The sequence below is a fragment of the Oncorhynchus mykiss genome, chromosome Y, assembly GCF_013265735.2.
Source record: "Oncorhynchus mykiss isolate Arlee chromosome Y, USDA_OmykA_1.1, whole genome shotgun sequence".
NCBI lineage: Eukaryota > Metazoa > Chordata > Actinopteri > Salmoniformes > Salmonidae > Oncorhynchus > Oncorhynchus mykiss.
The window spans coordinates 17,065,837-17,093,614 of record NC_048593.1 but is presented as its reverse complement, the minus strand read 5'-3'; the positions used below and the strand labels follow the sequence as shown (position 1 = coordinate 17,093,614).

The window sequence follows — 27,778 nt, the reverse complement described above, 5'->3', positions numbered from 1 at the left end:
TGGAATACGAAAGTTTCCCATTGCGGCAGCTGTCTGGGGTGGGGGGGGCAGGACTGGGCACCGCTGTCATTGGTCTCACTTTTTACCGAGTGACCGGTTGAAGGGCAGGGAGGCAACAGATAAGGCATACATGTAATCTGATTTCATCAACCTGCGTGGGTTCAGTTTCTGCACAACAACTGAACCCGACGGTGACTGATTGGGATTGAGGCATTGTTTACTCTGTTTGTGAGACACTCGCATGAACGCGCTAAAAGTGTTGCGGAGCTGGCGCAACCTCTATGGGGAAATATTTATTTTCATCTACGACGCAGCCAGGGAAGTTCATTGAAGAAAACGCTCAACTATACAACAGTTTGCCGCAGTAAGTAGTAAGTAGTAAGGTGTCTACACCTTCGAATGATAGGTGACGTTAAGAATGAAATCATATCCCAATATAATTAGAAATGTTACGTAATATAAATCAGCTGTTTATTGCATCATTGACACATTTATTAAGCCTACCATCCTAAAATAGTATAACAAATTTTATGGCAGGTAATGCGTAGTTTCCTCGTCTGAAACGTAAAGATACCCGTAACGTGATCATGCACGAATAAGCGCTGAAACACGCAACAGGTGCTCTCTTATAGGTCCCTATGTCATCCAGATTACACAAGCAGCCTACTGAAAGTGCAATAATAGTTTTATCACCAATAGTGGAATGTTTCATGTGTATCTTGTGGTGTGACAGTGACACTTATTTGCATGTTTAATCACCTTTAGTTGCGTTGTCCCCTGTCTGTGGCTTTGTGTTCATAATGTTTGTGGTCTGGTCTCTCTCAGCTGCTGGACAAAGGTACTAACTTCTGCTGGTCTTGCTTGTGTTTACACACACTGTGGGACTGACTGTGCAACCCTCCTGTCCACCCATCACAAGATGCATATGAATAGCTTACTGAATCGATGGAGTAAGTAGTACACTCTTTTAGTCCATCCATATGCTTGCCACAGCTTACCTACTATTAACTTACTTTATTTTCTTCCGTTGCCCTCAATTCCTCCAGATTCCTGCCCTTGAAAGAAAATAATTGGAGAAAAGCTCTTGATGAAAGTGATTGCATTGCTTAAATCCTGTATCTGTGCACCCCAGAGTTGAACAATGTTATGTTATCCATCAGCACAGCAGGTGCTTCGCATTTTTCAAGGGCTTAGACGACTGAAGTAGGGCTTGCCTAATGATGTAAACTAAACTTAGATTGTGCCAAGCCAGTCACAGTGATAAAGTAGATCTAAACTTGTGTTGTAATCAGTTAATTTTCTTGAGCTGAAAGAAATAGGTTGTACAGTAATAAATATCATGTATTTATGGTAATAACTGGATAATAACATGATTGGTCAATTATTCCACCTTGACTGACTGCTGATTTTGCAATTCCAACTTGAATCACCTTGGAGTTCTGAACAGTGTGGTAATCTCCCTCAAATTTTCTTTGTTTTGTTATTTATTGTTGGGGGAGATACAGGTATATTATCCATTTCAAATTAAACATTTATAAAACCTGTAGGCTTCCCCTCAAAAAAAGGAAAAATAACATCAAAGACTTATTTTGCGGCAGTGCTGCCTGCAAGCAGTAATCATCTCTAATTGATTGAGAGATTCAATAAACTATACTCAGTAAGTAACATACTGTGAATGAATTTCGTAACTTTTCCCCAGAAGCATTTAACAGCAGGCACTCACTCCCAGATCATATGGAGGAATGTGCTTACCTGATTTAGGGGACACAGTGAACAGTTGGGAGTTGAGGCCAATCTCATCGTAAAACGTTTCCTTGGTGTTAAATACAGTCTGTGAACAAACTTAAGTTAATATTTCGGGTTACGGGATGCCATGGTCATATATTTCCATATTCTGTTCCAGTTAACAGGGTTGTTCAGATTCTATTACATCTGTGGACCATACTTTTTTAATGGCTAGCTCAGAATAAGAGCTTTCCAAAAGTAGTCTTACTGTGCCTTTGGGAAGTATTCAGATCCTTAACTCAGTACTTTGTTGAAGCACCTTTGGCAGCAATTACTGCCTTGAGTCTTCCTGGGTATGGCGCTACAAGCTTGGCACACCTGTATTTGGGGAGTTTCTCCCATTCTTCTCTGCAGATCCTCTCAAGCTCTATCAGGTTGGATGGGGAGTGTTGCTGCACAGCTATTTTCAGGTCTCTTGGCTTGGCTGTGTGCTTAGGGTCGTGGTCCTGTTGGAAGATGAACCTTTGCCCCAGTCTGAGGTCCTGAGCGCTCTGGAGCAGGTTTTCATCAAGGATCTCGCTATACTTTGCTCCGTTCATCTTTGCCTCGATCTTAACTAGTCTCCCAGTCCCTGCCGCTGAAAAACATCCCCACAGTATGATGCTGCCACCACCATGCTTCACCATAGAAAGGGTGCCAGGTTTCCTCCAGACATGACGCTTGGCATTCAGGCCAAAGAGTTTCATCAGACCAGAGAATCTTGTTTCTCATGGTCTGAGAATCTTTAGGTGCTTTTTGGCAAACTCCAAGCGGGCTGTCATGTGCTTTTTACTGAGGAGTGGTTTCCGTCTGGTCACTTTACCATAAAGGCCTGATTGGTAGAGTGCTGCAGAGATGGTTGTCCTTCTGGATGGTTGTTCCATCTCCACAGAGGAACTCTAGAGCTCTGTCAAAGCGATTGTCAGGTTCTTAGTCACCTCCCTGACCAAGAACCTTCTCCCCCGATTACTCAGTTTGGCAGGGTGGCCAGCTCTAGGAAGAGTCTTGGTGGTTCCAAACTTCTTCCATTTAAGAATGATTGAGGCCACTGTGTTTTTGGGGACCTTCAATGCTGCAGAATGTTTTTGGTACTCTTCTGCAGATCTGTGCCTCAACACAACCCTGTCTCGGAGCTCTACGGATAATTCCTTCGACCTCATAGCTTGGTTTTTGCTCTGACATGCACTGTCAACTGTGGGACATAATATAGACATCTGTGTGCCTTTCCAAATCATGTCCCATATCAATTGAATTTAACATAGGTGGACTCCAATGAAGTTGTAGAAACATCTCAATGGAAACAGGATGCACCTGAGCTCAATTTCGAGTCTCATTGCAAAGGGTCTGAATACTTCTGTAAATAAGGTATTTCTGGGTTTTAATACATTTTCAAACATTTCAAAAATCCTGTTTTCACTTTGTCATTATGAGGTATTGTGTGTAGATTAGGGTTGCTATCCCCAATTCAATAGAATTGCAACCCTCTGCATGCACAGTGTAATCTTCCATCACATGTACAGCTGATTCTCAAGATCTTGCACACTAATGAGATGCTATTGAGCCCACACTACAACACTGTCTGAGCCAAGGACTACATGCTTTCTGGTAAGTTTTGATTACAATACTGGGTGGGGTGAATATATTTTATATGACATACATACATGTGTTTAAATCATTTCTAACTTGTTAACAGTCCCTGCTAGTTAGTTTTTGCTACCATGTGGGTTTTAGCTTGCTTGAGCCTGCTAACTGAGGAGTGTTAATTCACCTGTTTCCATACATGTTTCATTTAAAAACATTTATCTTACAAAGGACTTGTTTAATCTAACTGCTTAACTATTTATCTGTACATGGAATTGTATTTTTTTTTTTACTCCTTTTTTCCCTTGCCACGGGCACTATCTGATGTGTGGAGACATTTCACTGCAGCTAATGTAGAAAGAAACGCTGTGTACATTTGCAAATACTGTGCCAAATCATATGTGAAGAATGCAACAAAGATGCAGAATCATCTGGCCAAGTGCATAAAGTTCCCTCAGCGCTCACAACAAGCAACCTCTGACAAAAGTCCATCACATGTACAGCTGATTCTCAAGATCATTTTCATGGTGAAAATGATGAATCAGACACCACATCGATAGCAACAGCTCATGGTCCTCCTGTAATCAGAAGTTTTTTTGACTCAATGGAGGAACGTAGTCAGAGAAATGCTTATGAATGTCTTGCTCGAGCTGTGTATGCAACTGGTTCACCTGTGATGCTCACAGGTAATGTGTATTGGGAGAGATTTCTGAATGTTCTTCACCCAGCATACACCCCTCCAACCAGACATGCTTTATCTACTAATTTGCTGGATGCAGAGTTCAAGTGAAGGTCAAGAAAATCATAGCGAAAGCAGACTGTATTGCAATCATCTCTGATGGGTGGTCGAATGTTCGTGGGCCAGGAATAATAAACAATATCATCTCCACCCCTCAGCCAGTATTCTACAAGAGCACAGACACAATGGACAACAGACACACCGGTCTCTACATTGCAGATGAGCTGAAGGCAGTCTATAAAGGACCTTGGACCACAGAAGGTATTTGCACTGGTGACAGACAGTGAAGGCTGCTTGGTCTAAAGTGGAGGAGTCCTGCCCTCACGTCACACCCATTGGCTGTGCTGTTCATGCATTGAATTTGCTCCTCAAGGACATCATGGCACTGAAAACAATGGATACACTCTACAAGAGAGCCAAGGAAATGGTTAGGTATGTGAAGGGTCATCCAGTTATAGCAGCAATCTACCTTACCAAGCAAAGTGAGAAGAATAAGAGCACCACATTGAAGCTGCCCAGCAACACCCATTGGGCTGGTGTTGTCATCATGTTTGACAGTGTTCTGGAGGGGAAGGAGTCTCTCCAAGAAATGGCCATATCACAGTCTGCCGATATGGACAACCCCATCAAGAGGCTCCTCCTGGATGATTTATTTTGGGAGAGTGTGGTAAGCAGCCTGAAACTCCTGAAACCTATAGCAGCAGCCATTGTACGGATTGATGGAGACAATACCATCCTGTCTGATGTTCAGACTCTGCTTGCAGATGTAAGAGAATAAATCCATACTGCCCTGCCCACTTCACTGTTGCTCCAAGCAGAGGAAACTGCAGTTTTGAAATGCATCAAAAGCATGAAGACTTCTGCCTGAAGCCCATACACGCCGCAGAGTACATGTTGTACCCCAAGTATGCTGGCAAGAGCATCCTGTCTGATGCAGAGATCAACAAGGCCTATGGTTTCATCACTACCGTGTCTCTCCACCTTGGCCTGGATCAGGGCAAGGTTATTGGCAGTCTGGCGAAGTACACTTCCCAGCAAGGGCTTTGGGATGGAGATGCAACATGGCAGTCGTGCCAACATATCTCATCAGCCACCTGGTGGAAGGGATTTTGTGGATCAGAGGCTCTTTCCCCTGTTGCCTCCATCATCCTCCAAATCCCACCAACATCAGCCGCCTCAGAGCGCAACTGGTCCTTGTTTGGGAACACGGACGCAACAGACTGACCAATATAAGGGTTGAAATATTGATGGCCGTCCGGGCAAATTTAAGGCTTTTTGAGCCTGACAACGAGCCATCCTCAACAAGGTTGGAAAGTGACAGTGAAGATGAGGCCTCAGAGTCTGATGTTCAAGAGGTGGACATTGAGGAGGTCCAGGGAGAAGACATGGAACCTTGAGAAATATGGCTGAGGGATTGGTATATAGTATTTTAATCATATGAATACAATTGGAGCCAAGTCCCATATGTTCCAAAACCGACCAAAGATACGACCATTCTAGTCTATCAAAAGCTTTTTCTGCGTCGAGAGAGAGAACTGCCCAAAGGAGCTTTGATTTCTGATGAAGCATGTAAGATATGTAATACATGATGGAGGATATCTGAGGATAATAGTTTTTTTAACAAACCCTCTTTAGTCCAGATGTACCAATCTGTGTTTATCAAAGATAGGGGGCATCCTTACCTTTTTTTTTTATAACAGCCAAATTTGTGCTCTATTTACGTCCTTTCCAAATGAACCGTTGTGAATGGCTGAGTTAATGATTTCAAGTAACAGTGGACCTAATTGTTTCCAAAATGTTAAATAGACCTCAGGAGGAATACCATCACAACCAGGTAATTTGCCTTTATTCATGCTATCCAATATGCCCTTTTGATTTCATGGAGAAAGACGTGGGCTTCCAGCAAGCCGGCTTCCTCCGTTGAGAGAAGAGTTCTTATATCTTTTTTTTAAAAGGACTCAATCTTTGTTAGAATACTTGTTAGATATTACTGCACGGTCGGAACTAGAAGCACAAGCATTTCGCTACACTCGCATTAACATCTGCTAACCATGTGTATGTGACCAATAACATTTTATTTGATTTGATCTGGCTTGGTGTGGATTTACAATCAGAGGTATACAATTCTTTATTAAAATGGGGGAGAATCTTTGGTTAATACATTTTGGTTCTGATAGTAATTCACCTGATTCAAATTCAATAGTTGCAATATTGGCTAATTGATCATTACTGCGTAGCTTGTTGGTCAGTAGACGACTGGGTCGATTACCATGGAAGTAATGGTTGAGTCTAACTCGATGGATGGCAGATTCTGCTCTCTGTCTTATCAATAGATTTAGTTCCTCGTGACTTTGAAAAGAGTAGTTGCTACCTGGTTTGAAAAAAGTGTTTGTTGAGAGAAGACTCTGACATCCGTTAAAATCTTTCCCATTTATGATATCTTCTTTTAATTGTGATTTTATTCATGGCGTCCCAGAAAATCAGAGGATCATCGACAGAATTTTTGTTAATAATTTTGAATTCATTCAATTCAGTTCAAATTGTTCACAGAGAGTAGGATCTCTTGTAGTAAGGAAAAGCATAATCTTGTGGCTCTTTTAGGAGATTCTGAAATGTGTATCTGGCAGTAATAATCATTATGATCAGATAGGCTCGTACTGTATGTCAAATTTATATTTTCTTGATTAAAGGAAATAGAAGAGTAGATAATAGCACGACATCGATTTGGGAGAATGTTTTGCGCCTGTTTGAATAGAAAGTGTGCTCTCTTGCTTTACGGTTATGAGCTCGCTAGGCATCAATGGAATCAGAGAGTTGGAGAGCCTTGGTTGCCTGTGGCGTGTGGTTGGTCTTATTAGATTTGTCCAGGAGCAGGGCAAGAACAGGAACTGTGCTACTGCCCCCCTGAACGAGGACAGAGGATGACAAGTCATAAATAGGTTATTAATATCAGACAACAAAACAGGCATTGTGGGCCTTCAGTACAGGAGGTTCTGTAAAGGGGGGGGGGGGGGGGGGTTACAGTTGATTCAGTGCCTGATATACAGGTAAGACAGAAAATTAACTTTACATTATTATAATTCACATACTGTATTTTTGTATTGATATTTACACTAACTGGATGCACACCCAGTATACCTGAAGATTTAGTTAAATATCAGCACACTTGGTAGAAATATTGTATGGATAGATGATTTGCATCAGCCTTTGTAAGAGGTACGCAAGGTAGCCTACGGATCTATCCACGGTGCATTAGACAAAGGCAATATGGCTGTTGGGCTAGTCTGTGGTAATTTGTCTCTGAGCCTGAAGAACAGCCCAGTCTCTTATGGCGTTTTAATGACAAGATCAGATTTCTTACCCAGTGTCCTTTCTGCAGGTACAAAGCATTCATCAGATCTAGAAGTCATTCTCACTCACTTAGAGAAGGAATGAGATATGCTCTTAAGACTGTTCTCTCCCGCTAGGAGTGATGTCCGTTTTGTCTGTGCTTTCTGTTTACCATGTACCGTCCTTGGTTATATTGATATTATTGCTCTGTGGTGTTTCACTCCTGGGACATTTTTTTGTGGTTGCAGTCGATTGTTCAGTTGGAGCAAAGTAGCTGAATGAATGTGCGTAGGTCATCTGTGGGGGTTTGTCCATGGACAAGGGAGTCGATTCATTAGGGGCTTAGCCACACGAGTTAGCCTTTCCCTGTGTGCCACAATGCTGGCACGCAATTGCTGGCTGAACCCTGCCACGTGGTGACCAGCTTTGGAATAAAAAAAAAATAAATACTTTTTACCCCTTTTTTTTCTCCCCAATTTCGTGATATCCAATTGGTAGTTAGTCTTGTCCGATCGCTGCAACTCTCGTACCGACTCGGGAGAGGCTAAGGTTGAGAGCCATGCGTCCTCCGAAACACGACCCGGCCAAGCCGCACTACCGGTCGCGGCCGGCTAAGACCAAGACTGGTATTGAACCAGAGTCTGTAGTGACGCCTCTAGCACTGCGATGCTGTGCCTTCTCACATCCTGGATTGTTTTAGATGACACACAGGCAAGGTAGATCCCTCCCCCGTCCTAAGTAAGATCCTTCCTACAGCCCCGTTTTCTCTCCTGGTTAATCCTTCATAAAAAGTAACTAGCATGACTGGGCGCACTTTAACTTGAAACATATCTACTTAAAAAGCCTGCCTACACAATTGAACTGAAAACAACCTGAATCCCACACGAAGCTGCTACATTATACACAGTTCTGGTCAGGGAAAATGTTCATCCTCAATAAACTGTTTTCATGGGTATTGTTTGTTTAGTTGGTGTAGAACACAGTAATATCCTATCCATTGCATTGTATAGTAGGTGCCCTCCGCTGCTTCTAGCCAGTCTCCGTGGGCTCTCTGATGGTGTGCCAGGGTAACAGTGGTAGAGAGTTCACCACCAGTAGCAGACTGTGCTCCAGCAGTAGCTAGGTTGGAAGGTAGCTGTCCTGGGCAGGGTTGTGGAATGTGGCAGAGCTGTGAGGATTAGCTGAGCCTTTGAACATCAGGTTGTTCTGTACTCAGGCACCTGGCCTGGTAGCCTGGTGCTGAACCATTCTCACCCATTCCATCTATTCATTCCCTTCAGAGATGCTGGGCCTAGATTGTAATTTGTCTTTGGTTGGTCAAGTGTTTGTCAGAAATCTGATCCATTAATAGTGCTATCAGGCTTCAGTCACTGACGTCTGATTGATACTCCTTAAGTCTGACTCTTCCCACCACCGGCACTTGACGAGATAATGTGACCTGGAGAATGACAATGAAGCAAAATGTGTACAGTACATGTGAATAAAGGAATACAATCTGTGGATATACAGTTGAAGTCAGAAGTTTACATACACCTTAGCCAAATCCATTTAAACTCAGTTTTTCACAATTCCTCACATTTAATCCTAGTAAAAAAAATCCCTGTTTTAGGTCAGTTAGGATCACCACTTTATTTTAAGAATGTGAAATGTCACAATAATAGTAGAGAGAATTATTTATTTCAGCTTTTATTTTTTTCATCACATTCCCAGTGGGTCAGAAGATTATATACACTCAATTAGTATTTGGTAGCATTGCCTTTAAATTGTTTAACTTGGATCAAACATTTCAGGTAGACTTCCACAAGCTTCCCACAATAAGTTGGGTGTATTTTGGCCCATTCCTCCTGACAGAGCTGGTGTAACTGAGTCAGGTTTGTAGGCCTCCTTACTCGCACAAGCTTTTTCAGTTCTGCCCACAAATTGAATTTAGGATTGAGGTCAGGGCTTTGTGATGGCCACTCCTGTCACGACTTCCGCCGAAGTTGGCTCCCCTGCCTGTTCGGACGGTGCTCGGCGGTCGTCGTCACTGGCCTACTAGCCGCCACCGATTCCTTTTTCATTGTCTGTTTGTTTTGTCTTATTAGTTGCACCTGTGTCTATTTGTGTGCGCTTGATGGGCTTCCTTATCTAAAGTAGGTTTACCCGCCCTTGTTTTGTGGGGGATTAATTTTGTGTTACGTGTGTGCGTTAGTTAGGTGTGTTTGTGTTCTGGACCTGGTACCCTGTGTTTTTGGGTGGTCCATATATTTCCGCGCCCTGTGTTGTGGGCTTGTTTGTTTGTGCCATATTAAAGTGCACTTTGGAGTTCCCTGTGGAACTCTCTGCGCCTGATTCCATTCCTCACACACCTAGTTCCCTGTGACAACTCCAACACCTTGACTTTGTTGTCCTTGAGCCATTTTGACACAACTTTGGAAGTATGCTTGTGGTCATTGTCCATTTGGAAGACCCATTTGCGACCAAGCATTAACTTCCAGACTGATGTCTTGAGATGTTGCTTCAATATATCCACATAATTTTCCTGCCTCATTGTGCCATCTATTTTGTGAAGTGCACCAGTCCCTCCTGCAGCAAAGCACCCCCACAACATGATGCTGCCACCCCCGTGCTTCACGGTTGGGATGTGGTTCTTTGGCTCGTAAGCCTCCCCCTTTTTCCTCCAAACATAACAATGGTAAATTATGGCAAAACAGTTTTATTTTTGTTTCATCAGACCAGAGGACAGTTTTCCAAAAAGTAAGATCTTTGTCCCCATGTGCAGTTGCAAACTGTAGTCTGGCTTTCTTACGGCGGTTTTGGAGCAGTGGCTTCTTCCTTTCTGAGTGGCCTTTCAGGTTATGTCGATATAGGACTTGTTTTACTGTGGATATAGATACTTTTGTACCTGTTTACTCCAGCATCTTCACAAGGTCCTTTGCTGTTGTCCTGGGAATGATTTGCACTTTTCGCACCAAAGTACCTTTCATCTCTAGGAAACAGAACGCGTCTCCTTCCTGAGCGGTATGACGGCTGCGTGGTCCCATGGTGTTTATACTTGCGTACTATTGTTTGTACAGATGAACGTGGTACCTTCAGGCGTTTGGAAATTGCTCCCAAGGATGAACAAGACTTGTGGATGTCTACAATTTTTTGGTCTAGGCTGATTTATTTAGATTTTCCCATGATGTCAAGCACTGAGTTTGAAGGTAGGCCTTCAAATTCATCCACAGGTACACCTCCAATTGACTCAAATGATGTCAATTAGCCTATCAGATACTTCTAAAGCCATTTTCCAAGCTGTTTAAAGGCACGGTCAACTCAGTGTATGTAAACGTCTGACCCACTGGAATTGTGATACAGTGAATTATAAGTGAAATAATCTGTCTGTAAACAATTGTTGGAAAAATGACTTGTGTCATGTACAAAGTAGATGTCCTAACCGACTTGCCAAAACTATAGTTTGTTAACAAGTAATGTGTGGAGTGGTTGAAAAACGGGTTTTAATGACTCCAACCTAAGTGTATGTAAACTTCTGACTTCCACTGTAGGTCTCTCATGTCGAATATAATGATCACGGCATTAGGAGCTTAGAGCACCCTGCCCAAGACGCTTAGCCATTCAGCATGAAGATATCTACAGTCCCACACCCTGAATAACTTCCTGAAGGAGTCAGTGTTTTTTATGTTTTACATGATGTACCTTGAACTCTGCCTGGGTGGTTTCCTTACATAGTCTTTTCCAGCAGTTTATCACACACGTACACACACACACACACACACACTCCCCAAACATGCACACAGACTGACCTTATGGAAGCCGCAGGTCGTGACCCCAGGAGCTAAACCCTCTAGGGTGACAGGAAGTAACCTGAGAGAGTTGTGTCACAGGGGCCGGGGCCAGAGAGGGAGGGAGCAGAGAGCCATGTCACAGGGGACGGGGCCAGAAAGTGAGGGAGCAGAGAGCCAGCAGCAGCTCTAGAGTTCCACTAGACTGAATTATTTACCCAGCACAGCAAAGTCCAACCAGGTCAGGACCTGATGCTTCTTTCCATCAACACAATTCCAAACCCTGCCAGCTCTCCATGCAGCCTCATGACACAGGAGCATAAATGAATTATTATCCACACGTGGGAGGCCCATTTGGAAAAGCTCTATTCCGGCCATTTTCAACCTGATCTCATTTGTTGCATCGCCTATACGGATCTTAGACTAACTGTATTGCATACGAGAGTGATATCAAATTGCGTATTAAATAACTAATTGAGTCTGAGCCAGCCTGTGCTGCTGGCCAGTGTAAGGTTGTTGTTGTTGATCAGGTTTATTTGTATATATTGTTATGCTCATCACATCACCCACACAAGGCCTTGTTCTTTTTGACTCCCCCGTCTCTGCCTCTCTCTGGCCCTCTCATGAAATCAGGGCTGAGTGGCTCTGTGATTGTTTAGTGGTGGGTGGCCCTCCACGTGTCCAACAACGCTTAACCCAGCTTGCATCGTGGTTGCCTCTCCCATCTATCACTCACTGTCTTTCCATACTTATACAGGGTACATACTGTACTCCTATTAGCACAACCACCTTCTCTTTTTCAGTAGCTCGTATACTCAGACATGTCGTACTCACACATTCATTTCTCCTTGGGAATTACACAGGCAGACAGAGTTTGCGTAACGCTCCAGAGGACCACTCAGTGCAAACCCCTGCAAGAGTCCGAATAAACCCTCACACAGGGGTGCAACTTTGGTTTTAGAAGTGGGGGGGACATGTATATATATATTACAGAAATAGTGTGCAAAGCTGTCATCAAGGCAAATGGTGGCTACTTTAAGGAATCTCAAATATAAAAAATATTTTGTTTACTACATGACACGTGTTATTTCATAGTTTTGATGTCTTCACTATTATTCTACAATGTAGAAAATAGTTTTAAAAATGAAGAAAAACCTTTGAATGAGTAGGTGTGTCCAAACTTTTGACCGGTACTGTATATTTATCTTTATCCAGTGGGATAAACACTCCAAACTGCCTACCCGACCGCTCGGAGACGTCCACATGGTCTTAAAGCACACCGCTGCCTCTTTTTGTATCACATTCCAATTATAAAACTGGAGGGGGAATCAGAATCACATGTCCCCATCCCAGTCTCCCCCGTCCCAAGTGAAAGTTGCGCCCCTGCCCTCACACATACACGATATAATGTTCGGACAGACAGTTTAGCCCACACAAACTCAGCTAGTTCTCATTAATCTACACATGCACACGCACTCACACATACATGAGCACACAGACATGCGCATACACACACACACACGAGGAAGGCCTTTCTGCCCACTCTCCTGCACGCTTTGAGAGTTTTAGTGGGAGAGAATGTGAGGAGGAAGCGCAGAACAGTTTCAGTCCTATAAGAGAATAAATGTGCTACGGTAAGGGACCAGCCAAGCAGGTTTCTCTGTGTGTGTCATGTACAATAGGTGATAGCTCATGGCAGCAGAAAGTTAATATTTCACCAGGTAATTGCCTGTTTGTGTTGATATGATACTGTACTGTACACCATTGGTTGTTAGAAAGCAATATGTTACAAAGCAAAAGATGGGTGCGGAAAGAAAACATTAGCCTATCAATGAAAGATGATTGGATATGACTAGATATTGACTGTGTGCAGTGAAATATGCACGATGCACATATCCCATAGTGCTGAAAGGCTGATGCTGGAATGAAGGAAATAAACGGGGCACTGTATGCAGATATGAGCAGAAGCAATCGTTTCACAAATCTGACAAGAGATTAAACAGGATTTGATCTTTAGTTGACATGAGACAGGAAGTGTGGGGTAAAGGATTTCAGATACATCTCTCTATGTAAACCTCTTAACCTCTTAAGTTATCTAACATGTCCTCCTTCCAAGCCCGGTCTGCATGTCTGTACACAACATTACGCCTTGTTTAGCTCAGTCGCTGAGTGAGAGGAGGTTATTCCACTCCCCCTAGTATTGCATTGTCAATCATCTGTCTATTATGGTGTGCTTTGTGCCACTCTGGGTGGGTGGGTGGGTGGTGGGGGGGGCTGGTAAGCAGATTGTGTGAGAGGATGTGTCAGGATGCCCGGGGTTGCAGAGAGAGCCAGGGGGTGGACTCATTGGACTGATGGCTGTGCAGAGTAGAGTGTGGCTGCTAGGACTGCCCATGGGAGTTTGGATTGAGCCTTTGCTGTAAGAGGATGGTTAAAAAGAAAGAAAGCCATTACTGGCAAACCCCCGCATCGTAGATGGCTAAGGATTGAGCCGTGATGGCTTTTTAATGTTGGGGTGACGTTACAAGCTCTCATCCACACTGACGTGTTCATCTGTTGTTGATTAAATTATATAATAATAATAACATCTGTCTTGTACACAATGGGCCTGCGGCACATAACACACACACAAATGTGCACAGACTTTTTGTGCTCTCGCTTTCCCAATCTCTCTCTCATCCATTCAACAAGTCATGACTAGTTTCTCAAGACAAATATTTTCTTGTTTTTAAAGGTAGAATCCTTCATCGAAAGTCAACAAAGAACAATCAACAAGGACAGTCAACAAGTGATTGTGGTTTGCTAGGAGCCACAAATATGTTACTTTTAATAATCCACTTTATTTGCATGTTAGAGGTACGTGATGCAGGTTGTGTAAGGTGTTTTGACCCAGTTTGGGAAAGACTGTCAAAGTCTATGGAAATGACATCTCCAAACCCCTTTCCATCCCAACACATAAAGTGCCTTCAGAAAGTATTCACACCCTGTCACTGTTTCCACATTTCGTTGTGTTACAGCCTGACTTTAACATGCATTACATGTGTCACTGGCCTACACATAATACCCCATAATGTCCAAATGGAATTATGTTTTTAGAAATGCTTACAAATTAATAAAAAAGGATGAAATGTCTTGAGTCAATAAGTATTCAACCTCTTTGTTATGGAAAGCCTAAATAAGTTCAGGAGTAAAAATGTGCAAAACAAGTCACATAATAAGTTGCATGGACTCACTCTGGGTGCAATAATAGTGTTTAACATGATTTTTGAATGATTACCTCATCTCTGTACCCCACACATACAATTATCTGTAAGGTCCCTCAGTCGAGCAGTGGATTTCACACACAGATTCAACCACAAAGACCAGGTCGGTTTTCCAATGCCTCGCAAAGAAGGGCACCTATTGGTAGATGGTTAAATACACTGGGTAGCCAGGCCCAACCAATCAGAATAAGTTTATCCCCACAAAAGGGCTTTATTACAAACAGAAATACTATTCAGTTTATGGTAGAGCAATGGACATTCAATTCTCTAGCAATACCTCTAGTGGACATTCCTGCAGTCAGCATGCCAATTGCGTGCTCCCTCAATGGCATTGGCATTGTGTTGGTGACAAAACTGCACATTTTAGAGTGGCCTTTTATTGCCCCCAGCACAAGGTGCACCTGTGTAGTGATCATGCTGTTTAATCAGCTTCTTGATATGCCACACCTGTCAGGCGGATGGATTATCTTGATAAAGAATAACATGCTCATTAACAGTGATGTCAACAAATTTCTGAACAAAATCTGATGAGATAATATGTTTGTGCGTATGGAACATTTTTGGGGTCTTTTATTTAGACGCATGAAACATGGGACCAGCACTTTACATGTTGCGTTTATATTTGTGCTTGTTACATCAAGGTAATTTCATCGTAATCATCAGAAGTATGTATACGTTGAAATTGCATGGAAACTTCTACTTAGAAATTCTACTTTTTCACCCTGAACTGTATTCAATATGCAGTATATTGGGTGGCTGAAATGATGTTGAACGTTATATTTGATTAGACAATACATTGATCATGTTGAAACGACATTGATTCAACCAGAGTGTGCCCAGAGGGCCATGACTGTATGATTGTGGATTATGACATTCCTTGGAGTACTGAACTCTTGGCCTGACTTTGTTTGTAAGACTCTCTGACCTTTCAGTTGAAGTCCCTGTCTCAGAGGCCTTGTCTTGCCAGTGGCCTGTGTTTACACATAGCAGGGAGGTGTAATACAGGGGCCTGTATGTGACCTGCACCTTAATTGGAGAGGACGGGCTCGTGGTAATGGCTGGTGCGGTTTTATTGGAAGGGTATCAGACGCATGGTTTCTATGTGTTTGATGCCATTCCATTTGCTCCGCTCCAGCCATTATTAAGAGCCGTCCTCACTTCAGCAGCCTCAACTGGTGACCTGTGTGTAGCCTGGTGGTTGGTCAGAGTTCACTGGCTTTCTCAGGGTACACGGCCACAGCTGCCTAACTGGAAATTTGCCGTAGCGTCTTTCCCGCAAAGATACCATCGTCATTCCACTTTCTTACCCAACCGTGACATTCCAACTGGGGCTCGACCGATATCGGTCTTTTTTATGGTGTCAGATATGTTGGAAAAGAGTGGGAATGGAGCAAAATAAGCCCTCTCAAGGCCCTCGGGAAGAAAATAGAAAGCGTGTTCTGTTTTTGCTGCGGATAAAGAGGGACCTTTGGATGAAGGGAGAAATCTGTCACTTCACTTTAGGGAACTTGGCAGCCTGGGAAGTCATGTTTAACTCGGTCTGTCACATCAAGGCTGAACTATCTGCCTCAAGGGTGATTTCCCCACCCAATCCACTCCATGTCAAAGTGACAACATCAGATGTTGCCAGAAACCGAATAGAGATAACTGCAGCCATATTGTGGCCACTTGTCACTTGTGATTGAAGACTTTTCATTAAAGACGTTCCTGCACTTGCAAATGGGAAACGTTTAGAACATTTTTTACACGTGCGCTAAACTGACCCTAGAGGATTTGTAAACACTTAAGGATCTAGTTTCTCATGGCTTCTTCCTGGTTCATGGGTGCCTTGCCCTAGATGGTGACATTGTCATAACAAACAATGTTCTACCCATAAAACTAATTTGATTACATCTATGTCACCATGTGTGCTTTCCCACTACAGTATTGTCACGCCTACCTTATCTGACCATCGCGATGAAAATATTTAGCATAACCATTTTCAACTCTGAACCATTGCAGAAGCTATGAGAAGCTTGTCTGATTATATCTGTGTGAACAAGCCTCTCTCAGTGAGGAGACAACAAGTAGGAGGTTGTTTGGCCTTGAGCAGGTGTCACATACAGTAACCAAGGCTTTAACCTTGTGTTTTCTGTCTTGGAGCTGAATGCACCAATGACATATGCTGTTGTGATGGTGTCATAGACCTCTACTGACGTATGTGTTTGTAGTTTTAGGTTACACACCGCAAAAGCAAAGAATAATCAATCTAAACCGCGAGTGTGCATCTCCAACTGGGTGTTAAACCTGACACCGTTAGGTCAGCCAATAGTAGATTACCTTGACAAATGACCTCTGAAACTTTCTCACAGAAGTACCATATTGGCTTATACTCTGCAGTTAGACTACAAGTTGTATCAGTCTCGAAGATACAAGTCAAATCACTGGTGTTCTTAGATGTAAATTGCAAAGTTATTTGGAATTAATTCTAATGCATTCCAAATATATTTTCTGTGCAAATGATGTTCTGGTCTCAGAATGTGTTTCAGCTCACCAAACAGTTCTCCCTTTCCTCTGAATCGGTTTCATTTGCATTTTAAATGACTATATTTATCTTTCAAAGCGCTCCCACTTAAAGATGAAATCAATTTTCTTTTTCAGAAGCTTTTTTCCCTCATGTTTACTAGTTTAGAGTGTTTGCCTCCAAGATGTCTAAATTGGGTTGAAGGAGAGCGCAGAGACATTTCTAGTGCCTTTGATGGCTTTAACACTGGGCTATGGCTAGTGAGTGAGACTAAGTGTCTGACCCTTTGGCCCCGTGCCTCACCAGACGAGCTGCCTAGGATGAGGTGTGAGGTGGAGGTGACCCCTGAACCCAGCAGCCCCACACTGCTCGGAGAGGCAGCAGACACCTACTGCCAGGTGGACCGATGGCAAAAGCTACGCACCGCCGTCCGCAAGCTGGAATTCTGGGAAGACTTCAGTGCCGAGCTGATTGGCAGTGGCTTCTTCTCCAAGGTGTACAAGGTACGAACCTGTTCATTTTGGAAATGGCTGTGGGGAAAAAATTTATGCGTACACTTATGTGCGCGGAAGATAGAGCAAAACAGAATTGACCTTCCACACACCCTCTAATTAAAGTCTATGATTTAATTACCATGTTTGTTTCAGTTACAATTACCTCATTAAATCAGCAAATTTCAAAAGTGGCATCAAGCTTTATATGGCACACATCCAGATAAGTGTACTACAACATATTTAACAGAGTACATACTGTACATACAATACAGTCCCATACAAAGAGCAACCTACATTTAGTCTACTGCCAACTCCGGTGTCAAAACTGACAACATTATGCCTTGGCTGATCCCTTAAACACCCCTCAGAGCATCAGACACAACATGCCCAAGTAATTACACTGCAAACATGTTCTTCTCTGCATTCATATTCCCACGAGACAAAGGAACACAGTTTAAGTTCCCTTAATACTGTCTCGGTGTGAGGTACTGTCTGTAGAGTCAAGTGAACAACATTTAAATAATCATGACTGAACACTGGCAGCTTCTTCAACAGTCCTAGTCCTTTTCCTTGGAGGCCATGTCAGGTCACAATTGTAGCAGGGCCACTGTGGCTTTCCTGCTATTGTTAGCGTGTTTGTCTTGAGCTGGAACTCCCAGATGCTCAGATAAGGATCAGAGATAATGGCGCTGGAGGAGATGGCTGCCGTTTTACGGTCTCCTAACCAATTGAGCTATTGTGCGTGTTTTCTATCGTGTCGTTACGTGTCGTAACTTATTTTGTACATAATGTTTCTGCCACTGTCTCTTATGACCGAAAATAGCTTTTGGATATCAGAACAGTGAGTACTCACCTCGTACTGGACATAGATTTTGTCTTTAACGAGTCGGACACAAGGGATTTACTTCAGACACAGGACAAGGCCCAGATCCCCATCATTCTCATGAAGAAGAGACAGAGATATAGGGGTCGTAGGTCGGGGTGCCTTGTAAGAATCAGACAGCGAGTGGGTAACCCGTCTCTACCATCAGTCCTATTAGCCAACATGCAATCATTGCATAATAATCTGGATGAGCTCCAATCAAGACTATCCTACCAATGGGACATTAAAAACTGTACTACTGTATCTGACGTTTCACGAGTCGTGGCTGAATGACGACATGGATAACATACAGTTGGCTGGGTTTTCCGGGCATCGGCAAGATAGAACAGTGGGGTGGTGGTCTGTGTCTATTTGTCAATAACAGCTGTAGCACAAAATGTAATTTAGTCTCTAGGTTTTGCTCGCCTGAGGTAGAGTTTCTCATGATAAGCTGTAGACCACACTGCATACCAAGAGAGTTCATCTATATTTTGTCATAGCTGTCTAGTTACCACCACAAACTGTTTCTGGCACGAAGACCGCACTCAACAAGCTGTATATGGCCATAAGAAGGAAAAAAATGCTCATCCAGAGGCGGCACTCCTAGTGGCCGGGGACTTTAATGCAGGGAAACTTACATTTTTACCAGCATGTTAAATGTGCAAACCGAGGGACAAAAAACTCTCGACCACCTTTACTCCACACACAGAGATGCGGACAAAGCTCTCCCTCACCCTCCATTTGGTAAATCTGACCATAACTCTATCCTCCCAATTCCTGCTTACAAGCTAAAACTGAAGCAGGAAGTACCAGTGACTCTCTCAATACGGAAGTGGTCAGATGATGCAGATGCTAAGCTACAGGACTGTTTTGCTAGAACAGACTGGAATATGTTCAGGGATTCTTTCGATGGCATTAAGGAGTACACCACATCAGTCACTGGCTTCATCAATAAGCCCATCGATGATGTCGTCCCCACAGTGACCGTATATGTACATACAGTACCCCAACCAGAAGTCATGGATTACAGGCAACATCCGCACTGAGCTAAAGGGTAGAGTTGATGCTTTCAAGGAGCAGGACTCTAACCCGGACGCATATAATAAATCCCGCTATGCCCTCCGACGAACCATTAAACAAGCAAAGCGTCAATACAGGACTAAGATTGAATCCTTCTACACCAGCTCCGACACTCGTCGGATGTGGCAGGGCTTGCAAACTATTACGGACTACAAAGGGAAGCACAGCCATGAATTTCCCAGTGACACGAGCCTACCAGACGAGCTAAATTACTTCTATGTGCGCTTCAAGGCAAGCAACACTGAAGCATGCATGAGAGCACCAGCTGTTCGGGATGACTGTGTGATCACGCTCTCTGTAGCCAATGTGAGAAGACCTTTAAACAGGTCAACATTCACAATGCCATAGGGCCAGACTGATTACCAGGATGTGTACTCTGAGCATGCGCTGACCAACTGGCAAGTGGCATCACTGACATTTTCAACCTGTCCCTGACCAAGTCTGTAATACCAACGTGTTTCAAGCAGACCACCATAGTCCCTGTGCCCAAGAACACCAAGGTAACATGCCTAAATGACTACCGACCCGTAGCACTCACGTCTATAGACATGAAGTGGTTTCAAAGGCTGGTCATTGCTTACATCAACACCATTATCCCAGAAACCCTAGACCCACTCCAATTTGCATACCGCCCAAACAGATCCACAGATGATGTAATCTCTGTTGCACTCCACACTGCCCTTTCCCATCTGGACAAAAGGAACACCTATGTGAGAATGCTATTCATTGACTACAGCTCAGCATTCAACACCATAGTGCCCTCAAAGCTCATCACTAAGCTAAGGATCCTGGGACTAAACACCTCCCTCGGCAAATGGATCCTGGACTTCCTGATGGGCCGCCCCCCATGTGGTAAGGTTAGGTAACAACACATCTACCACGCCGATCCTCAACACAGGGGCCCCTCAGGGGTGCGTGCTCAGTCCACTCCTGTCCACACCTCTATAAAAATTGCCAAAGACTCCAGCCACCCTAGTCATCGACTGTTCTCTCTGCTATCGCACGGCAACCGGTACCGGAGCGCCAAGTCTAGGTCCAAAAGGCTTCTTAATTAATCTAAGGATCTGCTCCTTTTTTTCAATTTTACCTAAAATGACATAGCCAAATCTAACTGCCTGTAGCTCAGGCCCTGAAGCAAAGGTTTTCATGTTCTTGGCACCATTTGAAAGGAAACACTTTGAAGTTTGTGGAAATGTGAAAGGAATGTAGTAGAATATAACACAATAGATCTGGTAAAAGATAATACGAAGAAAAAAACAACCGTTCTTTTGTATTTTTTTTGCACTGTCTTTGAAATGCAAGAGAAAGGCCATAATATATTATCCCAGCAAAGGTGCAAATTAGATTTAGGCCACTAGATGGCAGCAGTGTATGTGCAAAGTTTTTTGACTGATCCAATGAACCATTGCAATAATGTTCAAAATGTTGTATCAAGACTGCCCAAATTGCCTAATTTGTTCATTAATAACTTTATGTTCAAAATTGTGCACTTTCCTCAAACAATAGCATGGTATTCTTTCACTGTAATAGCTACTGTAAATTGGACAGTACAGTTAGATTAACAAGAATTTAAGCTTTCTGCCCATATCAGATACTCAAAGAAGTTAACAGCTTTTACCCCCAAGCCATAAGGCTCCTGAACAGCTAAACAAATGGCTTCCTGGACCACCCCCCTTCGATTTTTACTATGCTGCTACTCTCTGTTATCTATGCATAGTCACTTTAGCTCTACCTACATGTACATATTACCTCAATTACCTCGACTGACCTGACCTGTACCCCGTTTTCTATTTTCTTATATTTTTCATTTTTATTTTTGTTTATTTATTGTTTACTTCAGTTTATTTGGTTAATACTTTCTTAACACTTATTTTTTCTTAAAACTGCATTGTTGGTTAAGGGCTTGTAAGTAAGCATTTCACTGCAAGGTCTACCTGTTGTATTTGGCGCGTGACAAATAAAATTGTATTTTATTTGATATGGCGATATAAAGCCCAGTCCTGATAGGAGCGTAATTAGTTTGCAGTCAGTCAGCCATGGATGGTTCCTAGAACCTGTGCCAAACAGTCAAAGGCTGAATCCCAAATTTCACCCTATTCCCTATGTAGTGCACCGGTCTAAAGTAGTGCACTACATAGGGAAGAGTGCCTTTTGGGATGCAGACAGAGGATGCTACTGTGGAGGCAACATGGTGTATTGCCTTACAGAGAGACAATAGGATGCAGTAAACTTTAATCACCTCAGGAAGTTAAGGCTGTTGCTTAAGTCGTTCTATTTTTAGCACGCTTTTGTGTTGTGTTGGTATACAAGAAGCGATTCACTGTTTGTTTTTCTCGTTCGCTTCAGTTCAAAGAGATCCAGCCACGTTTACAACTTGTACAAATGCAGAACAGTGAGATCGCGCCAACTGTTGTCAATCAACCCTGAGCAAGGACGGCACTATAGAAATACACTATATCGCCCTCTGTTGTCTAGGTGTCACACTGTACCACAAGAAAAGTGATGGTGGTCAAGATCTATAAGAACGACGTGGACCAGGACAGCATCGTACGAGAGATCAGTCTACTGCGGAAGCTCTCACACCCCAACATTGTCCGGTCGGTCCCTGTCCAACATATGACAAATGCCTGTTTTTAGAGGAAGATGTGTAGTTGTTGCAAAAAGAGCTTGACATTGTGATACTAAATGCTAACCGTTATTATCATCTGTTTTCTGATTCTTCCTAGGTATCTTGGAATCTGCGTGCGGGAGGATAAACTGTATCCAATCTTGGAGGTAAGATTGTCAGTATGTTTATGATCGTGTTGATGATCACAGATAGCAGATGTGTTTTCCTCTCAGTACATGTGTGCATGTCACCATAGTAGCAGTGTTGGAAGGGAAGAGACTGGGATGCCTATGTAAAACTCCTAGAAACCCAATCTATATGGTACATCACATAGAAACACGTAAGGCATCTCAACAGCACATTCCCTCCTCTGTATTTTGTGCACATGGCAGTAGTCACGGTTGTTTTGAGGGAGTAGATTGCCATGTATATGTATAACCCTTGGATATAGGATATCTATTGTTCTTACGCAGCCTCTCTCTGTGCTGTCAGTATGTGAGTGGGGGCTGTCTGGAGGACCTCTTGGCCCAGGAGGACGTGTCTCTGTGTTGGAGGGAGAAGGTGGATCTGGCATGTGACATCAGCAGAGGCATGACCTACCTGCACTACAAGAACATCTACCACAGAGACCTCAACTCCAAGGTAGACACACACACAGAAACACCACGGTCGGGCTCGGGTCACATCTGGACAGATAACTACAGTGGTGCCAGAGCCAAGTACCTTACTAATGCAATCTGGGCTCCAAAATATAAAAAAAGCATGTCACTTTCATTTGACGTCATTTTCCCCCATGTATCAGACATTCAGTTGGAAGTTGACTGAAGGTATCAAGGACAAGTAAAATAAATGTTTCTGATTATTTCTTGATCTGTCAATCAGATAACTGGGGTCCGCCGACTATTTTCTCAAGCACGTAGCCGTGGAGCCGCCTTAGACATCCATTCTATCTGCCCCCCCTACACAAACCCTCCTGATAGGGACCTAACCTAATGCCGATTTGACCTCCAGCAGCTTTCGCAGAACTGAGCCTTTCACTGTATACAACGCACATGCCAAGCTCCAGGGTCTGCGTTCTTCACCGTCAGTTGTAGTTCCACTGGACAACTATGTGAAAGGATAAGAACAAGCCTTTCTCAGATGGAAATTCCTACTTCACTAGGCAGTACCATTAGGGATGCTGCCAGACAGGCCCAACTCCTGCACATGTACCTACTTCACCAGGCAGTACCATTAGGGATGCTGCCAGACAGGCCCAACTCCTGCACATGTACCTACTTCACCAGGCAGTACCATTAGGGATGCTGCCAGACAGGCCCAACTCCTGCACATGTACATTATACCGTAAGTCAGTCAGTCAGTAAGCCTTGACCAGGCCAAAACAGCCCAAAGGGCAGGAGCCTGTCTCCTGTTTCTGTAGCATGAGGCACCATGATGTACAAGTACACCCCCTGGACAGGACTCTAGTCTGTAGTGCCAGTAAGGTGGGTGTAATTCCACCTCCTAGATAACCCTGTATGTAAACGGGTTGAAAGGGGGGTTGTTTATATACAAAGCACGCACACACACGCACGTCTCCCTTTCTCATTATCTGTCCATCACAGTCCAAACTCCTCTCTTTGGTGGTAAAACACATCAGTGATGAGATAACGACGGGCTGTTTGGTTGTGATCCTCCCATTGCTGTGTCACTACAGGCCCACGGTGTGTCAGGAAACGCCCTGCATTGCTCTAACTAGGACCAGCCAAGTCACCAGCATCAGGGACAGAGGTTATGGAGATCTCTATACTCTATATATAACACAGATACGGATCGTCTCTGTCTAGCCACCGACCCATAGGTCTACATACGGATACAGTCTAAATCACTGTCACAGACGTTTTGGTCGAACGTTACTGTTCCACTCTGTCATCACTAGTATCGGGACAACAAAATGGCCACCTCGGCCCCCAGGTCACATCTCAATAATTCACTGTTCAGAGAGGATGGCTGGTGAAGGGACGTTTCAGACCGGATTGTGAGGCAGCCTGCTAAACCAGCTGGTTTCATATGGCTACTGTTTAATGCAGGAGCCATATGCAGATCAGTAATCTTAAGTGTGTTATGACATTTGTATTCAATGTTATGACTGTGTTCTATCCTCCGTCCCTGTGCCTCTTTGTACATTTGAGAATCTTGTGGTTTGACCTCCAGTACAGTGATAATTCATACCTGTCAGCACTCAACACTGAATAAAGAGGTGTTTCCTATCATGTAGAAACACACACACACTTTCTATGGAAATAGGTTGCTACCTCCAGGCTCAAATGCATAGAGACGTTTATTGAATGGATGATGTTTATGTTGCCTTGTTGCGTGGATGTAGAAGTATCACACTGACCTCTTGTGGTCAACATGTTGCACTGCGGTGTGACTACTGTATGACTTCAATGATTGTGTTTCTCGTGAACACCGGCTCTATGAATATCTACTGTACGTTTCAAGCTACAACTTTTTGGGCAACCTGACAAAATTCAGGTAGAAATGTGAGTTATAGATCTGTCATTCTCATTGGAAGCAGTGTGCTCTATTTTTATGCTTCCCGTTTTTGTGTCTCTTTTTTACTTTCGGTTCTGTACACCAGCTTCTAACAGCTGAAAATACAATATTTTTGGTTACGGAAAATATATTTCTCAGCGATTTAGATGCTAGAATGATTCTCTACACTATACTTGCATATTTTGTCACATATATGTATAGAACTGTTGTCTGAACATTGTGTGTTCAGAACTGTCTGATCCGGGAGACGTATCGGGGCAGGGAGGCGGTGGTGACAGACTTTGGTCTGGCCAGAGAGGTGATGGTGGAACTGCCGGTCAACGACCCCGAGAGGAAGATGTCTCTGGTGGGATCTGCCTTCTGGATGGCACCCGAGATGCTCCGAGGGGAACCCTACGACCGCAAGGTTGGTAGCCTACACACACTCTCTGCATCCCAGTTTAGTACACTGCTTTTTGCTGTCTATTTAACCTTCATTTAACACATGTAGTAATTCATAACAATGTAATAATGGAAGTAGGACTTGAGTAAACAAGATAACTGCTTTTTCTCCAGGTGGACGTCTTCTCCTTTGGGATCATGCTGTGTGAGATTCTGGGCCGGATCCCAGCAGATCCTGAGATCCTTCCCAGAACACGGGTGAACACAAAACACATGCATACACTGGCGCACAACCGCACACACTTCCTTAACCCCTGAACACAACCTGTACCCTAACATTAACACAAAAACCTAACCTTAACCCTAACCCTAGTTCGAAAACCCTAAAACGAACCTTATGCCTAATTCTAACATTCATTCGAACCTTAACCCCCCCAGAAGTAGCATTTTACATTGTGGGGACCAACAAAATGTCCCCAGTTGGTCAAATGTTGGTTTGTTTACTATTCCTGTGGTCCCCACAAGTATAGTTAAACACATCCACACACACACACACATCCACACACATCAGTAGGCCCCGGATATCAAAAGTGGGGTGAACAGTAGCCTACAGCAATAGTTGTGGTCTCATAACTTTTCTTGTTTGCCATGACATTGGTTATCTGATCTAGCTCTCTAACCTGTAACTACTTAGTGATAATCTATGTTCCCATACAAACACATGTTGTACAAATGGTGTACAATGCATTTGACATTGTGTTTCTTCTCTCTGCAGGACTATGGTCTAGACATGGAGGCCTTCAGTAAGATGGTGCAGGGCTGTCCACGACACATCCTGGAGCTGTCAGCCAACTGCTGTCTGGTCAGTGTGGACTGGAGGGGAGGGGAGAGGAGGGGACCGACCAACACAGTGTTTATTTAGGTGTCCCTTTTAAAGTGATTTAAGTTTGAGCCAATATCCGCAGCATTTATCATGAATACGATCTCCGTGATCGTCTGGAAAATTCCATTTCAAAGGCGCACTGTCTGTGTTTCTGTGCGTAGCGCTAGAATGCACTTTGACAGCATCTGAACATGGTGATAGAATCCACCTCAATAACAAGAGTGTGAGAAAGACGTGCATGTGCGATCTACCGCAGAAGCTAACGCTTGTTGTCCTCTTATCCTGTGGTTCAGATGGATGCGTTCCGGAGACCCTCCTTCTCAGAGCTGCTGGACGAGTTGGAGGACATCGCTGAGAGCCTGGAACCCCCCGACTCAGACCTGACCACGGGGTGAGGGTGTGGGGTCACCCCCAAACCCCTCCAGGAGCATGTGGACTGCAGCAGGCAGCTACTCCAAAGTCTTATACAGCAGAGGCACTTTATACTTCAGGACCTCTTTACAGTAACACATGCAGGGCTCCCATTGCAGCTCTCTCTGCTGACTCTGTGTGACTCTCTGAAACAGGACGGGATGACCCCCCCACGGCTCTTAAATTGTATGATATTATTGTATTATTCCACTTGAAGTTAAGGATGTAGAAGCCTTTGATTGTAAATAGTGCATAAGGACTTGTCCACTCTCTTCTCTTTCAAAGCTGCCTCCTATCATCATTGAACAGGGACTGCTCCTCCTCTCTTTCATCAGCCACGTGGCGACGCACGCAAAATGAAATTCCTCTCTCTGTCCAACTAGTCATCTGAATGATGTCATTTGGCAGTGAGGTAATGGCCGCTGGTGGACTGCAGCAGGGGAGCTGATGGGACAGGAGACGAGTTACGATTACATTGAGTCAGGATTACATTGAGTCAGGATTACATTGAGTCAGGATTACATTGAGTCAGGATGACTTTGCACTAGAACTGACTGTTACAGTATGTGGCTGAAGTCAATAGGATGGCTGAATTGTGCCATTGTGTGGGTGAGGACCAAACTACACTCTTTCTTTCTCTCATCCTTTCTCGTTTGTAATGTCACATATTTTCTGTTGTTGATGAACAGAGTTGGCAGGTGGTGTTAGGTAAGGGTTGGTGTACAGTGGTGTTCAGTACTGGGGTTAAGTAGGCAGAGGAAAGAGCACTATCCCTCCCTCTCAGGATGTGAATGAAATAATACTAAACTCAATGAAACACTAACCTCAGCAAGACTTTAACTGCAGTTGTGTATCAGTTTATATGAAATGCCTTTATGTCTTGTCATGCTTGTACAATAACGATTTTGCTTCACCCTTTTTGTGGGGATACATTTTGTTTTCCACATCAAATCCATACAATACTATATTTTGTGATTTTAGTTGCTATGGGAAACAAGGATCTTGCTTACTTAAAGAAGATTTGAAGCATTGTAATAAAATGCATGAATTGACTTGTGTGTATTCAATTGAACTGGACTTTCCATGGATGAAAAAAGATTGACACAATTTTGCTCATTAGCCTCATTAGCTTAAGGTCTTTAGTTTTTGTCTGGCTAAAACCAATCTGTTGAATAATTCAAAACATTATGTGGTTATTCACTCAGAAAAAAATGGGCTTGGAGATCATTCTGCAATTCTCATATTTCCTTTTTTACTGCAACAGGGGAATCTAAAGGTGATTCTCCAGACGATTGATGCAGTGCCTTCGGAAAGTATTCAGACCCCTTGACTTTTTCCACATTTTGTGACATTACAGCCGTATTCTAAAATGGATTAAATAAATCTATTTCCTCATCAATCTACACACAATACCCCATAATGACATCACAATACCCCATAATGACAAAGCGGAAACAGGTTTTTAGAAATGTTATTGCCTTATTTACATCTCTGCAGCATTCCACCAATCAGGCCTTTATGGTAGAGTGGCCAGACATAAACCACTCCTCAGTAAAAGGCACATGACAGCCCACTTG

General features: G+C 43.4%; 1 protein-coding gene across 3 annotated transcripts; it reads left to right on the top strand.

The window, feature by feature from the left end:
- The first annotated feature begins 77 nt into the window (after window positions 1-77).
- On the top strand, window positions 78-27,253 carry LOC110509724 (PKc_LIMK_like_unk domain-containing protein). 3 transcript variants are annotated; one of them, XM_021590787.2, is made up of 10 exons: window positions 78-364; window positions 826-950; window positions 17,251-17,447; window positions 21,856-21,977; window positions 22,107-22,155; window positions 22,481-22,630; window positions 24,756-24,932; window positions 25,082-25,165; window positions 25,683-25,769; window positions 26,084-27,253. In XM_021590787.2, exons 1-10 carry the CDS (start codon window positions 282-284, stop codon window positions 26,183-26,185), a joined length of 1,176 nt encoding a protein of 391 aa, XP_021446462.2. In that variant the 5' UTR covers window positions 78-281; the 3' UTR covers window positions 26,186-27,253. The 3 variants fall into 3 exon arrangements, with proteins under 3 accessions (XP_021446462.2, XP_021446464.1, XP_021446463.1); XM_021590788.2 differs by having other exon boundaries at window positions 259-371; XM_021590789.2 differs by lacking the exon at window positions 826-950.
- The last annotated feature ends 525 nt before the right edge of the window (window positions 27,254-27,778 follow it).